Below are 16,349 nucleotides of genomic sequence, written 5' to 3'. Positions count from 1 at the left end.
CTCCTGTATAAAACAAAAAGTTTCTTCCACTATCATTTCAATGATATGAGCTTTGTTGTTCATTTCTTACCATGTGAACCGTCTATTATTTTCCCAGGGCTGCTGAAGATTTATTGTCACAAATTCAGAAAAATTACCAGAAACCACAGCAAGAGTTGGAGGTGTTAAAAGAAGCAGCAAGCAGCCTCCTTTCAAGACACAGCAGTAAAGTGCAGGCCGCAGAAGAGCTCCTGAGGGAGGCAGAGAGGAAGACCCAGGAAAGCAGGCGCCTGCTGTTCATTGTCAGGGCCAACCTGCGAGAGTTCAGCGTGAGTCTTACCAGCTCTCTCCCCATTAGAGCTGGTACCACATTCTCCCATGTAAATGATACCAGTCTTAGCTTCTTAAAAACTGAGCCCCGGGGCTTCCCTGGTGGCGCAGTGGTTGAGAGTCCGCCTGCCGATGCAGGGGACACGGGTTCGTGCCCCGGTCAGGGAAGATCCCACATGCTGCGGAGCAGCTGGGCCCATGAGCCATGGCCGCGGAGCCTGCGCGTCTGGAGCCTGTGCTCCGCAATGGGAGAGGCCACAACAGTGAGAGGCCCGTGTACCGCACAAAAAAAAAAAAAGAGCCCCGAAGGCTAACTTCAGCACATAGTGTCAGGCACCGCGGTTCAGAAACCGACTTGCTTTTATGAAGCATCCTTAGAGGTGATTTTTGCTACAGGATAAAAAGCTGCGTGTTCAAGAAGAACAAAACTTGACGTCAGTGCTAATCGCAGAAGGAAGAGGACTGCTTGATGCTGCCACTGCACCTGCAAATGCTTCAGGAAAGGCTCTAGCAGTAAGTCCCAACTCAGCACAGCTGCAGTACCCAAAGTTTCCAAAGAATCTTCCCACGTCTCAGATACATTGTTAAATAGTTGCACATGTAGTCACAATGTTAATTTCTCTATGTAGCAGTTAGAGCATCACCGGGATGAGCTGCTTCTATGGACTGCCAAAATCAGGCACCACGTAGATGACCTGGTCATGCAGATGTCCAAAAGAAGAGCACTGGACCTTGTCTACAGAGCGGAGGATCATGCCACTGAGCTCCAGAGACTGGCAGGTGCTCTGGACAGGTGAGACCACACCTTGCAGGAGTTCTCAGGTTGTGATCTGTGGATCAGAGAGAAAAAGCATGGCTATTTCGATCACAGTGTTGAGTGAAATTCTTTTTTTTGTCTAAAAATGAAGACTTCTCTTTTATTTCCATGGCAAGGAGGATTTTCTCCCATGTCTGGTAACGTGGTTGACCATCAGCAGGACCGTATGATGGAAAAATGCAAACTGAACCAGATAGGAATGAAAACAAATATTATGCTCTGATATCAAGCCATCGAGGCCTTAAGTATCTACCTGGTGCTCAGGACTTTATTGTTAGGTTGCCTATGGACAGAACCAGATATTGATTTATTTTTATACATCTTGTCTTCTTGGACCTTGTGATCCCGCGGGCTTTATGCGTGGATGCAGGTAGTGGTTGCCCGTCCCGGGCTATTAGAAGTGTTGGGAATCTATTTTCCAACTACTGAAAGATACGATCTCCATTACTTTCTACTACCTGAAGGTCTACCATTGTACTATCATAATTTTAACATATATTTTTGGATATTTGTCAAATACATCCTCAGCTTGTTAGAAATACCTTTAAATGAGAAGCACAGCTTTAGGCCAATGGTTCCCAAATTGTTGCAGCAATACCCTGGGGAACTTCAAAATACTGATGCCTGTGTCCACTTGCCTCTCTCCCATCCCCCGAAGACTGTAGGGTGTGAGCTGTACTTTTCCTTTTTTTTAAGATACTCAGGTGACCTAATGTGCAGCAAATGAGGGAATCGGGGTTTTAGGCCTTATCAGTGATTTACACAATATTGTTAGTTGGTACATTTATTTCTTTTAGAATCTGTTATAAATTATGAGTGGAAAAAGTCTGGACACACTAGAATATGTGTGTTTCTGTGTGTTGGGTGTGTTTTGTGGAAGGAGAAAAATAAATATTTTTCCAGTTTGAGGAATGCTGCCATAAAAGATTAGCCCACACAATGAAAGCAATTGAAAACGATGTATTGAATAACATAGACTATTGCTTAAATTATGTGCTGCATTGAGCACTACCGCCTGTGTCTGCCATCGGAATCAGAAAATGGAATTACATACTCATTTCTTCTCCTTTCTTCATCTTTCATCGTTTCCCAAAAGACAAAAGAATGTTCTGATTACAGGCATAGCTACAACAAAATCTTTATTACTTAGTATGAGTAGTAAAAGTAATTTGGTATGATACGTAAAGTTAAATAACATTATTATCTTTTATTTATAAGTCACTGGATTTTGCCAGTGAAGTAGTAACAAGTAATAACTGCTGGTGTCTGGTTTGGGAATCACGCAACTCAATAACCTCGGGAAGAAAATGAAGTAGGTTACTCAGCAGGCAAAGATGTGTCAATTGTCAGATTTCATTTTGAAGCTAGAGTGAGCTGGATGAAATTGCACCATTACCAGCTGGCAACTTCTTGAGTGATTTGCCCACTTACAAGAGTAAAGTTCAGATGATTGAAATATTATCTGATGCTCCTCCAAAACCCCTAGTGAATTTCCTCAAATCGGTCTATACTATTTGAGGAATAAGATTCAGCATCCTCATATATGCTTAGGAAAGCCTTTTTTGTTTTTTTTAAATTAACACATGCTGTAGCAGGAGAGATTACAGCCAATGCAAACATGCAGCGGCACCCCAGACACACGCAGGGGGTTTGAACAGAGATCAAAGAATGGATGGTTTAAAAGATGGGACACAGCAGTCATCTCTTCTTTGGGTGTTAATTAAACAGCAGTTCTTAGTGTTATCACTTCTTAAGATTACTTTTGGAGTTCGAGGGGAATCCACGTGTTGACATGAAATCCTGTCTTCCTTGTTGATGATAATTCTCTAAGGGGGAAGAAACTGGAAGGCTTTTAAGAATAGTGGGGTAGTTCAATTTAGTTGATCATAACATCTCTAAATATGTTGATTTCACAGTGGCCTTGGAAATGTTAGTCACGTGTCCCTAAATGCGACCAGTGCAACCCATGTCCATTCCAACATCCGGAGCCTGATTGAAGAATCAGAGAAGTTGGTGAAAGATACTCTCAGGACTGAAAGAAAGGCGAGCGTGGTAAGAAATGCCCTGGGGGCTTCCGTGTGCGCCTTCCTTTTCTGGGCACTGTGGGGCAGCGATCCTGCCATGAGGTGCTTGAGCAGACATGCAGTGGCTTAAATCTATGCTTGTCAACATTCTTTTTCTGGTGGGATCTGTTTAAGGCTTCTGTCATCATGTGATGTAAGTTTTTATTTCCTAAGTCATAAATAATTCTTAGAACAAAAATGATAATGCTACTTGATATCCACTTGAGACAGCTTTTCTTACCTGTGGTGAAGATCTGCATTTAATGGCTGTTTTTGTGTTTATAGATTTAAAAATGGCTGTGTTCCTTCTCTTCAGCCACAAACTGGAACATATATTAAACATAAGATAGGACAGTTTAAATTGTCCCTGCCTGTTATCTCGCTGACTTCCTTGTTTGGAACTACACTGGAGGCTATTCTGATAGAATGGAATTGCTTTCTCCACCTCCGCCCTGCCCTCCAGTTGCTATGTTTAAATTGTTCTGTTTTACAGGCCTCAGAATCTCTTGTTTCTAATGGGAAAGCGGCTCTCCAGCGCAGTGCTGAATTTCTAAAAGAAGGCAATAGCCTGAGCAGAAAGCATGGAGGTCGGTTTCCAGCTTGGACTGTGTTGATATCGGAGTGATTGTGGACACATCTCTGAACATACTTCCAGAACATTCATCTTTCCTGGAGCAATTTGAAGCTTAACATTTCTTTGTCACAATAATATTCCAGTTTCCTATCATAGACACATCATATAATTTTTATTTTAGTGATATCTCATTTAATGTGCAGTCCCCTCCAATCTTCCATAGACTCGATAATCCTTCCGTGAGAACCAAAATCTCTACTCGCTGCTTTAGTGCCTGAGCCCTGGCTGTTCTTCATAGCGTTTGTCAGGTTATCTGTGATTTCATGTGCTTCTCTATTCATCTCTCAGGGTTTCACAGTTTCTTGAAGAGATGTATTATGGTTTGTTGTTTTTTTTTTTTGCGGTACGTGGGCCTCTCACTGCTGTGGCCTCTCCCGCCGCGGAGCATAGGCTCCGGACGCGCAGGCTTAGCGGCCATGGCTCATGGGCCCAGCCGCTCCGTGGCATGCGGGATCTTCCCGGACCAGGGCACGAACCCGTGTCCCCTGCATCAGCAGGTGGACTCTCAACCACTGCGCCACCACGGAAGCCCAAGATGTATTATGTTTGATTCCTCTTGTGTCTTCTTCATAGGGCTAATGTAATGTTAGACTCGTGATAGGTTCTTATTAAATAATTACTGAATCAAATCATTATTGATTTATCTATTTAAAAAAATACCTATGCAGTTTCATTTTTCCCAAGAGTTTCAGTAAGCAGTTTTGGCATATGTAAGAGTTATCCAATAAGCATAACACAAAATGGCAGAGGAATCTGTTGTGTAAGAGAAACATACAAGTTTTATAACGTATAGTGTACCTGTCACCTTAATATACTCTAATACAACAAAAATATTGTCTTTTCCTATGGGAGTAAATGGTGGGCCATAAACAAGGCTCATACCCCTTAGACTACTTCCATGTCCAGTCCTGGACCCTTCCACAGCCAAGGGCTTGGATAGGTGCATATTTTTTGTTTCTTTGTGAGTGGCACAATTTAGAATTTATGTTCATCTCAAAATATAAAAAGTCCCTAATTCTCAATCATAAAGCTTTAAACACAAACTCTAGCATCGCTGCTGATGGGCGGTAGCTTTAGTTTACATAACTAAAGGTGTTTTGTAGGCCACAAAATAGTGAACTTTCTGGCAATTAAAATTTTATGCAGAACCATCATGTTCATCGTGGATTTTATCAGTAATTTATTTTTTAACCAGGTGTTCAGAATCCAAATGTGATTGTGTATTATGAACAGCAATTTTAAAAGTAAAAGCTTTGATCCAACAGCTTTGATCAAACATGAAGGAGGACGAGTTGAGTGTCTATTGGGTGGTCAGAAGGGAGCAGGAAAGTAGGGGAGGGACCCTGGCTGAGAAGCAGGTGGGGGACTGAGAAGAAGATTCCAGAGCAGGAGCCCATGTTTGGGGTCTTACAACCTAGGGGACAAAGGTGGCCAGGACTTGGGTGTGGATAGGAAGTTAGTAAGTCTGATTAAGACTGAGTGACTTAAACACGGCTTTTCACCCTAGAGCTCTAATTAAATTGGACACGAATTTAGGAAGAAATGTTAGTGCGAAGGGAAACAAAGTAGAAAAGATGATCAAGTAAGCCCCAAAACACACAATTTTTATAATGAGTGGTGGTAAGTCTTGCTGGAAAAACTTTCAATATTTGGGGTCTCTGTAGAAAGCTGCTGATTTTATCGATGGGTCAGGAATGATAAAGCTCTCATCTAGGCAACTTTTTAGGACTAGCCTAAAAGGGAACACTTTTTCCCCTTTGAATAGGTATCGCGTTGGAACTGAGTGAATTGAAAAATACTGCAAAGAGATTTCAAGAGAATGCTGATAAAATTACTAAGCAGACCAATGAATCACTTTTGATACTTAGAGCAATTCCTGAAGGTAAGTGGAAGGGGGGTTCTTGATTTAATTAATATCTTCTCATTGCAAAACCCTTACACATGAGTGTGAGGAAGACCTGCCTCAAGTCTGATGGAGACCCCTCACCCGAAATGAGGCCAAGATTGGTAGAGGAATATGGTTTGGAAGTGAAGATCATTATGTTTTTTATAACATCAGAACACCTGCATTGAAGTAGTAGAATTATACCTGAAAAACAAAAGCCTTAGATTCTTTATGCTACCGTATTAATTGCTTACTTTTAAAATGGGCCTGAGATGAAAGAAGGGCCATTCAAAGAAGCAAGGAGGTAAAGAAGCTGGAATGTTCCTGCTTTAGGGGGAAATGCTAGATTCATTACAAATGTGGGAAATTAGAGAATTCTTGCTTGGAAATTAAAGAAATCTTCCTTTGTGAGGCGATAAGCATTCTAAAATAGATCACTTGAATACTGATGGTTTGGAAATGCAGTGTTCATTAAAATTTTTAATAGGTTAACTTTTTAAAAGTATAACAGGCGAGTTGTGCTGCAGTGATTTATTTTACACTCCTTCAACCTTTTCTTTTTTTTATAAGATTATTTTAAAAGTCTTATAAGATAGCCAAACATCTCCAAAGTTCTTCCGTCTGCTGGTTCATCTTATAAGCATGAAAGTTACCGTGGGGAGCTGGACTTGGCGGCGCTTTGGACTGACTTAAATCAATGGAACATTTTCTGATATGGAAATTTCTTTTGCTCTTATTTATCTGTTTTTAAGGATACATGGTGTATGTTGATCAAGCACTCAAAAATAACTTTTTATTTGGAAGCAATTTCCAACTTGCCAAAAAGTTGCAAGAAGAGTAAAAAAAGAACACCTGCATACCCTTCATCCAGCTTCTTCTAGTGTTAATCTTTGCCCCGTTTGTGATTAAACACTTTAAAAATGAATACGAGTGCCTTTAAAAAAACCCATCCCCCAGATTTTCTAGAATAACTGAATTCCACTTTATCTTTAGTGACCGTTTAGTTTTTACTGCACTGTTATTTCCAGCAGCCAGTTGATGTTGTGGGCAGTACACTTCCTCTAGCCTAGGATACTTCCATGTCACTTACAGATTTAAATTCCCAAACCTTCTTATCTAGACGCAGAATGATTTGGAGATGGCGTTAATGACCATGAGAAGGGAGTGATAGGAAAGGGACCAAAGAAAGAAGTTTAGATTATTAACATGTAAGACGCTGAGCACATGGCATCTCATTGTGTATTGAAATCATATTTCAATACAGAGGGTTGTCATCAAAAATATTTCGTTCATCCATAAAAGGAAGCAGTAGAGCGTATGATATGCAGCCTTAATATTGCCATTAAAAACAGAAGCCCCCTTTTGTGTTCAACAACCAGCAAAAAATTCTGTAACATGTGTCTATGTGAAATTACATTTGTTGTGGGTTTTTGGTTTTCTCTGTGTATAACCACCAGAGTGCATGCTTGCGTATAAATTTATTTCAGGTGTCAGAGACAAAGGCGCCAAAATCAAAGAGCTGGCCACATCTGCAAATCAGAGCGCTACGAGCACTCTAAAGAACGTCGTGGGATTGGGCCAGAAGCTGTTGAATACGTCCACTGACCTGTCCAGGGTTAATGCCACGTTACGAGAAACAGAAGAACTCCTCCGTGACTCCTCAGTGACCAGTAGGTCATGGTCTCCCCTCCCATTAGGAAAGTCTGCGTCGAGCCGTTTGAGTTTGCCAAGGGCACAGTGGTGCCTTGTTCACAAACAGCAGTCCTAAAAAATAAAAATGCACCAACATCTGGATTTGCACTTACAAAAAGAGAAGGGCCTTGATGCCTTGTGCTGGTGCATTTTTCATATATTTACCAAAATGCCAAGGATTTGATTATTAAGATATTCTGGTTTATCCAGTGCATTAATAATGACCAATTCATTTCTCTCGTTTCCTCCCTCCTGCCAACTTTCTCGTCACCTCATATTTTAGCTTTGTTGGCTGGAAGAAAAGTCAAAGATGTGGAAACACAAGCGAACCTTTTATTTGATCGGCTGAAGCCTTTGAAGATGTTAGAAGAGAACCTGAGCAGAAACCTATCAGAAATCAAACTGCTGATCAGCCAGGCCCGGAAGCAAGCAGCGTCTGTGAGTGCCCAGCACCCCTGCAGCTGAGGCTCCTGGAACTGCAAGTCCCAGAGGCCTCCTGTGCAAAGGGCCTTCGGCCACACTTTCTACTAACCAGCTCTCAGTAACCCCTGATTCCTCACAGCCTTGTCTCCAAGTATATTTAAAGCCGTGTTTTATATATATTTACCTAAGTATATTTAAGTCTATTTAATTAGTCTCATTTTCTTTGAGTCTTGCTTTTTTCGATGTGTTGCAGAATGTTGTTAGCAAAGAGATCTCTGTGTCCTTATGGACATTTATCATCGTGGCCTAGATTTATAGATCTGCACCAATTAGCTAGATGGTGCAGAACACATTAGGCCTGAGCGTCAGCATCCCTGTAAGTCTCACTGGTTGCGTATGGTGCTATTTCCATCATTTTACCAACTTTGTGTTCATAATCCAAGTACTCTTCAGAAGGTTCATACAGTGTGGGCCTCCTCTCTGTGATTCTGACAAAACAGCTTGAACTGCATGAATGCTGCACAAATCCAGGTCACTAACTGCATAAAACACACAATTTGAGAGACTGCTTCCTGGTCATCCTCGGCACATGGCATTGGCTGTGCGCCAAAGGAGAGGCATTTCAGGGAAATAAGACTTGAGAGAATATCATTTGTCTTGATCCTGGGGACCTGTAGACAATAGATGTGACCTCTGGTCTAAAGAGTATCTTCCTGAAGTTTCTAGCCAAGAAAAAGGAGTTCTGGATTCTTTGATCCCTGAGTGACTTCACTTTGGGAAAAGGGCTGTAGGTTTACAAGAGCTCTGGTTTCCATCTGTTTTAGTTCCAGTCACCAAATAAATGTAAACCCGATGGATGGTTCCAAGTGCTCTGGTTAATGTAAACTTATAATCTTGAAGGTTAATACAAGGATTATATGCAAGTAATTACTTATCAGAGAAATATGTAAGTGAAATAATTGCTCTATAAATATTTGCTGAGTAAGTAGATCAACCCTCCATTTATTCCATACATGATCATCAAATGTCCTGTGTCAGGTATAAGATTCCAAGGTGATTTGGATAAGCTCCTTGTCTTTAAGGAATTAAATCTCACATGATAGAGTTCCCAACATAAAATTCCCTTTTAAAACCTGACTGACTTTTCCACATTAAAATATTTTACCAAATAAAATAAGTTTCAGCATCATCTGACTTTCACCTTGTGAGACACGAAGCATTGTGCATCATCCAGAGAGGAAACCTGCTAGCAGTGACGATCTGGAACAGAATAGCACCGTTCAGCGCCAGGCGTGCTGCCACCGTGTGGCCCTACATGATTTTTAGGCACTTAGGGACACTTCCGTTTTCCTTCTACAGATCAAAGTTGCTGTGTCTGCAGACAGAGACTGTATCCGGGCCTACCAGCCTCAGATTTCTTCTACCAACTATAACAGCTTAACACTAAATGTGAAGACAAGCGAACCTGACAACCTTCTCTTCTACCTGGGGAGTAGCATCAGTGTGAGTATGACCCGCAAAAGCAACGCTGAGTCTCTTAGGGACAGAGTATATTTTCTGAATCGGTTAAAAAAAAATAGGGCCTTTGTGAAATCACTAATTCTTCTATGAGAACTAATCTTTTGCTAAACTGGTAACATTAGATTAAAAATAATCAAACTACAGAACTGAATGCCCGTGAGGAGAAGAGTGGCATTTATGAAAAGTACCTCCCTCTGCCATCTTAACTGTGAGCTGTGGGACAGAGCTTTTCTTAATGTCTCCTGTGACCTCCGAAGCCACGGAGTTATGCTTTGGGTCTGTGGACATTGGCCGCTGTTACCAGGAGTGGAGGTGTGCACCACAAGGGGCATATCAGAATTGCCAAGCTTCCCCCCAGGCTATTCCACCCAGCGAGACTCCCAGGGTTCCCAGAGGGCATGTCCCCTATGGAAGACTACTGATTCATTTGACTGTGTCATTGGGAACAGGTCAGAGCCCTTGGGTATGTTAGGGCAGAAAATATTAGCAAGCGCAAATGCCATCGAGATGTCTTCTTAAGATACAAGGTGCAAAGCACAGGTCAGTCCGTGATGTACGATTTCATGGCTCCTGTCTCGCTGTACATCTCACGTTCGTGCATTGCCTTCTCAGACCGGGCAAACAAACAAGTGCAATGCCTCCCCTCATGACCCCGGTAGAGGCTGGTAACCCCCAGCAAGTTTTCTTGGAGAACTTCATGGGAGGCTTCATGGAGGGCTATGCTGGGCAAGGGTGGTGGGCACTGATGGCCAGCGGTGGCCACCATCTCCAGTACCAATACTCCAGGTCATGCTCCAGCTCCAGGGAGGGGAGCATTTAAAGACAAAAGACGATCTTTTTTGTTTTCTACTTAAAAAAAATTTTTAAAGTAGAGAAAATGCTGTAAGAATCATCTTTTAAAGTGTTTTGGTGGTCATGCACACAGTCTGGCGTGTGAACTCATCCCAACTCATGCCCTGCACCCCAGGCTGACTTCCTGGCAGTGGAGATGCGGCGAGGGAAAGTGGCCTTCCTCTGGGATTTGGGCTCCGGGTCCACACGTTTGGAATTTCCAGACTTCCCGATTGATGACAGCAAATGGCACAGTATCTATGTAACCAGGTAGCAGAGAAAGTTCTCTCTGAGCATCTCGCGTCTTATAAGTAATTACATGTTTGTAACATCATATAACTGTCTTCGAAATTTCTGGGAAGTCAGTGAAAGGATACTTGGTTTAGATTATAGAAATAATTTTTTTCATTATTACAGAAGAAATAAAGTTTGTTAGCAAAACCAACAATCAGAAGAAAAAAGTTAAAAGTTTATGTTGCCTTTAGAATGTTAGGTCCAAGTCTGAGGCAGCCAACCCAGTAAAATGTTTGCGCCCCAGCAGAGGGGAGTAAAGTGCAGCGTGGTGGAGATGCCACGTGGCTGGCAGTGGTACAAGTGGGACAGAAGATGAGGGTACAAGTGGGGGATGCGTTTTCTCAAAATTCAGGCACGAAGCAAAATTCTTCCTTTTAAAGCCCCTCTCCAGAGGCAACTGCTGTTAAGTGGCTGTAGGTATAGCTTTCTTTTCACTTTTCTGTAATATCACAGTTGGTTGGTGATGGTGTGTTATTGGAAATTTCTGATTTTTACTTTGTTATTTGAAAAAATAGGGTAATGATAAAGGCAGTAGACCGTTCCAAATATATTTAGTTCATTATCTGAAACTATTTTAAGCAAGGAGGTAACATGATGGAATTTATGTTTTAAGAAGAAATACTCCACAAGATTTTGGAGTGCAAACTAGGGGCAGGATGGGCAAGACTGGAAGCAGGGAGACCAGTTGGAGACATGGGCAGAAGCAGGTGGAGGCTGTGTGTGAAACAGATGTGTGTGTATGTGGACCAACTTGCAATTCTGCAGGTGCTCTTTTTGCAATTCTGTGACCCTTAGGTTTGGAAACATTGGTTCGGTGAGTGTAAAGGAAATGAGCGCATCTCAAAAGCCACCACCAAAAACAAGTAAATCCCCTGGAACAGCTAATGTTTTGGATGTAAACAATTCAACACTAATGTTTGTTGGAGGGCTTGGAGGACAGATCAAGGTAACCTTCTGAACGTTCATCTTAACAGTGCTGATTGGCTGATTTTACCAACGTAGAAAATGAATATGTTTAAATTTTTGAAAATATTCTAGGCAGATGAAGATTTTCCTGCTTCTGTTATTTTGTTTAAGGACAGTTCATCTGCAGAGTTGGGTTGGTTTTGTAAAGGATCATGCTTAATAGATAGCATAATGGAAAAGAAGCCAGTGGTTCATTTTATTATTTGGTTTTTTTCCCCAATAATAAAAGAGGAAACTCAATATTCCACATGAATTTCTGTAAACTCCCTTTATCTCTATTCTGACTCTAGTGGTGGACTAATACTAATTAGCAGTTAGCAAAGGAGCCCATCGTATATTTTATTACATCAGTTACCCTCTCACCCAATAAAGTTCACTCACCTGGACTTGGTTCAGTGCTCTGAAATGAGAGTAAGCGTCCCAGTTCCCGGCAGGCCCTCACCACTGACCACATTCTCTGGGTCTCTTTCCTCATTAGTTAAAGGGCCTTCTCTCCAGTGACCCTAGTAACTGACCTGACCTTTGAGATCTTGTCCTGCTGTGTTGATTCTAGGATTCCAATTCATAATTGGAAGGAAGTTCAGTGATTACAGACTGGTCATTTTCCTGGATGTTGTTTTCTCAAAATTTGGATCTGTTAGATTTGAGCTCCCAAGGAGGAGTTTTGTGCACTTAGAGAATATATTTCTTTTCAACAAATATACTTGGATTATGTTTGTTTGTTTGTTTACATTAGAAGTCTCCTGCTGTGAAGGTTACTCATTTTAAAGGCTGCATGGGAGAGGCCTTCTTGAATGGACAGTCGATTGGCCTATGGAACTATATTGAAAGGGAGGGAAAGTGCCATGGCTGCTTTGGAAGGTAACGTGCCCCATGAGTAACACATAAGATGCTAACATGCACGGTAACAGTGTCCCGGGAGGAGGTTAGAGTTGCAGCATTTCCCAAACTCATTTGACCCTGATCTCTTTTTAAAAAGGAGCATTCCAGAGCTGTTTATGTTCCATAGAACATACTTCGCAAGTGCTGAAGTAGACACAAACAGGTGCTTTATGTCTACATTTGTAAATGGATTAAAACTGTCTTCATTTTAGATAAGTGCCCCTACCTACTAGCCAAAAACTTTAGCTCAGTGAGTTAATAAACTACTTCTAGCAACGGAATCCATTTGAGCGGGCCAGTAATTAGAATTCATTGCGCTTTTTACCTTTGTGTGTAATTTTCCATTATTAAATCATTAGCATGGTCCATTGATGTCCTTTAGATTTAAAAACTTTTTTTCTTAATATAATCATTTACCTTTAACTTTGATTTATATTACCAAGTAAGCTAACTGATTTTTTTTTATTCTTCTTTGAATATACTTACACTTCTCTAACATGGTGTCAGCATATGTTTATAATTATGAACAATCTCTCAGATCCTTCAAGGATAGTATAAAATAAACCATTGATTCTAACAGTTCACATCTAAATATGGGAAAAAAACTTCCATTTAGTCAACAGGCCTTTATTCTTTTTTTTTTTTTGTGGTACGCGGGCCTCTCACTGTTGTGGCCTCTCCCGTTGCAGAGCACAGGCTCCGGACACGCAGGCTCAGCGGCCATGGCTCACGGGCACAGCCGCTCTGCGGCATGTGGGATCCTCCCAGACCGGGGCACGAACCCGTGTCCCCTGCATCAGCAGGCGGACTCTCAACCACTGCGCCACCAAGGAAGCCCAGGCCTTTATTCTTGTGTTAGTTTTGAGAGGCTGTTGCAATAGAGCATTGGCTGCATGGCTGACCTTGACCGGACAGTCATCTGTTTCTGGGCCCTCTGCTCGGTACTGGTGATGGCAACATCACCCAAGCTTATCTCCTTCAATGTCTCATGGTCTACGGAAAATTACCTAAAATACTTTTTTGTGGTAACATAAAAAAGAGCTCTGCGCTGTAGGGGCGATGGTAGGTAGAGCATCCTGGGCGTGGGGCCCGAGTGATGCCTCCTCACTCACGGGACAGCTGCACGGAGTCTGACAGGTCCCCATCTCATGGGTGCCAGCTTGGATCAGAGCAGTCTAGTCATTCTTCCAGGGTCACGGGGCTGAGAGCTGGGAGGGAGGGCGTCTGCCCGGTCCTCCCGACCGCAGCGCTGCCCCCGGCCTCCCATAAATGCTGGGCGCTGGAGGAGAGCCAGCCATGAAGTGCTGTGGCAGACCCTTTGTCATTTGTCCCGGCCTCTTACCCAGGCAGGGGCCTGGAGCTGCCTTCCTGAGGCCCTGCTGGGGAAAGGCATATGGGCCTCATGGTTATAGAACGGAAGTCTGACCCACAGGGGACGAGCCCCAGAAATGTGCCGCTGACCCGAGGGATGTGAGCCTTCTCAGGAGAATCGCATTCAGTCATCATTTCCTTTGCATTCATCCCTCTTGGTGGCCACCTGACTGGGGCAGGCCCTGCTGAAGGAGAGAAGCCAGAAGCAAAGACTCAACCTTCCTGAGAACAGGGAACTCCTGAGTTCTGGGGAGGGAGAGGGCAGACGGATTTCTGGAATTTCGTTTGAAACCTGGCTTTGCATTTTCTTGTGTGTGTTCTTGGGCAAGAACTTAATCTTTGAGGTTCAGCTTTTAATAGGCAAAATGGGACCCCACTAGGACCTCTGAACACAGTACAATTCTCAGAGCTAAACCAGAGTGAACATTTGCTATGTACCAGGCACCGTTTAAAGAACTTTACATGTATTAAATCATGTATAGCTCTTCCAGAGAGGTTCTAGTGTTACCCCTGTTTTACAAATGAAGGAAATGAGACACAGAGGGGTTAGGTAACTTCTCTGAGGTTACACAGCTAGTAAGTTGGGGAGCTGGGATTTGAACCCTAGCAATCTGGTTCTGGAGTGTGTGTCCTTAGCTACATGAAACCGGTTGCCAAAAGATAAAGCAATGGGACATGCTTCTAGGAGGCCAAAGTTTTAAGGATTAAATAATTGAGAATTAGGCCACAGTTTGTTTATGCAGAGTGCATTTCCTTAAAGTTATACTTCCTTATAAGAGATCTCAAGACAGAAATTTTTAGAAAAAGCAGGACTGTAGAAAGCTATAAATTTGAAACCTCAGGTTTTACAAAGCACTGCTACATTTTGTTTTGTTAATGGAAACAATTTCACTGTTGGGTTATTCTGTTCCTGCTTGGAGATGTGACACAGAGTGGTTATTGCACCTTCAGCTGGGAAAAATGCAAATTCTTACCCCAAAACACCCTAATCTAATTCACTTTCAAGCCCTATGACATTCCAGAAAAGTACTTTTTGAACATAAGAATATGTTCTAAGTACTTTGTACCTGAAGAGTGAATCAAGTCAGCTTTTTGAGACGTTGGGAAAACTGGAAAACACTTACCTAAGAAGTGCTGGGGCCCATGGTATATAACTGCTGTAAGCTTATCCTGCAGATTTTTGAGATTCTTTTTTGTCAATGATATTTTTGCAAACTGATCCTTTTGGCACATTGGTGCATATTTGTTTTCCATCATTAGTCCAGTTTAGTTGAATTAGTTAAAAACGAGCATAAGGTGATACATGCCAGTAAAAAATTTATTCTGAAAGTGCTGGAATTAAGAAAGGACATTAAAGGAAACTAGACATTAAGGGACATCAAAGTCACATTAAGAGAATTAGAACAAATGAAAATCTAGTCACTAAGTAGAACTATTTATAGCAGTAATCCATCCTTTGAGGGAATTTCTTTTTACTACAGTGAACACTGCCCATGTTAACTTTCATTTCCTTACAAGGCAACTGGGTGCTTGTCTCGCATGATCTCATGGGGAGCATATTTTAAGATACTATGACTTACACTTGTTATCAAATTATGGAAATAAATGCTCTATCACGACTTTTGTGAGGAAGAACTCAGTAGAAGTATCATGTATTCTATTTAACTGCCTTCCTAAGAACGGATTGTATTTCACCTTCTGTCCTTGCAGCCCCCAAAATGAAGGTGCTTCCTTCCATTTTGATGGGAGTGGGTATTCTGTCGTGGAGAAGATGCTCCGGGCTACTGTGACGCAGATAATTATGCTTTTTAGTACCTTTTCACCTAATGGGCTGCTTCTCTACCTGGCTTCAAATGGCACCGTAAGAGTCTGTGGGGCCCTGCACCCTACTGTGTGTATACAGTTGGATTGCTATGAGGATATTTATGTTTGATGATTGTTTTATGAGCACATGCTAGGATAATATATACGTATATATGCCATATCAGTCCCCCTTTTTAAATGATTTGTCAGTACAAAATTACTGAAGAATGTTTGGAAAATATAGAAGCATATCAAGTAGAAAATAGCTTCCTATCATTATAAATATCAGTTGAACATTTATTATTAAATTTTGAGCTTGAATAAGACGTCTTGTTTTACTCACTCTGACCACCTTATTTGAATTCCATTGCAGGAAGTTCATGTTCTTATTTTTATCTTAAGTGCTGCTGATTTTTCTCAATCTTCTAGTTTTATTTTTAGGATTGGCCCAGTTGTCAATCTAAATGAAAAAAATAGAGATTCCACTTCTCTTCCTGCATTGTAGATTTTGATGACCATGAGTTTATCTGACATATGTCTGTATATTATTCTAGAAAGCCTTTGTGGACACTTTTAATTTTGGACTGTTGGGCCAGATCCTGTTTTCTTAGTTTGACTGTAGGAGGTTTCCGCCATCCCTGACTTGAAGAGAAAGGAAATATTGTGATAATAATGGAGGCTTGGGTAACTTTTCTTTATTACAGAAAGACTTTTTATCCATCGACTTGGTCGACGGCAGAGTTAGAGTTACAGTTGACCTGGGTTCTGGGCCTCTTGCTCTTACTACTGACAGACGCTATAATAATGGAACCTGGTACAAAATTGCCTTCCAGCGAAACAGAAAGCAAGGTAAACGCA

General features: G+C 41.8%; 2 protein-coding genes across 3 annotated transcripts in view; one reads left to right on the top strand and one right to left on the bottom strand.

The window, feature by feature from the left end:
- LAMA1 (laminin subunit alpha 1) overlaps nt 1-16,349 on the top strand; it is a 165,748-nt gene that overhangs the window by 116,013 nt on the left and 33,386 nt on the right. The window contains exons 37-50 of the mRNA XM_033439381.2: nt 98-308; nt 706-822; nt 939-1,102; nt 3,043-3,178; nt 3,683-3,776; nt 5,589-5,705; nt 7,196-7,378; nt 7,684-7,838; nt 9,183-9,326; nt 10,312-10,445; nt 11,265-11,415; nt 12,172-12,296; nt 15,399-15,549; nt 16,196-16,340. Of these exons, the coding sequence (XP_033295272.1) occupies nt 98-308; nt 706-822; nt 939-1,102; nt 3,043-3,178; nt 3,683-3,776; nt 5,589-5,705; nt 7,196-7,378; nt 7,684-7,838; nt 9,183-9,326; nt 10,312-10,445; nt 11,265-11,415; nt 12,172-12,296; nt 15,399-15,549; nt 16,196-16,340 (2,027 nt within the window). The remainder of the gene's footprint in view (nt 1-97; nt 309-705; nt 823-938; nt 1,103-3,042; nt 3,179-3,682; nt 3,777-5,588; nt 5,706-7,195; nt 7,379-7,683; nt 7,839-9,182; nt 9,327-10,311; nt 10,446-11,264; nt 11,416-12,171; nt 12,297-15,398; nt 15,550-16,195; nt 16,341-16,349) is intronic.
- The window catches only part of LOC117203710 (collagen alpha-1(XII) chain-like), a 79,259-nt gene continuing 63,946 nt past the window's right edge, over nt 1,037-16,349 (bottom strand). Inside the window, exon 3 of one of the 2 annotated variants that reach the window (XM_049698314.1) lies at nt 1,037-1,139. In XM_049698314.1, the coding sequence (XP_049554271.1) occupies nt 1,128-1,139 (12 nt within the window). In that variant the 3' untranslated portion in view covers nt 1,037-1,127. The remainder of the gene's footprint in view (nt 1,140-16,349) is intronic. The other variant, XM_049698313.1, reaches the window with a different exon arrangement.

The sequence above is a fragment of the Orcinus orca genome, chromosome 15, assembly GCF_937001465.1.
Source record: "Orcinus orca chromosome 15, mOrcOrc1.1, whole genome shotgun sequence".
Lineage (NCBI taxonomy): Eukaryota > Metazoa > Chordata > Mammalia > Artiodactyla > Delphinidae > Orcinus > Orcinus orca.
This window is presented reverse-complemented; position numbering and strand designations above follow the sequence as displayed.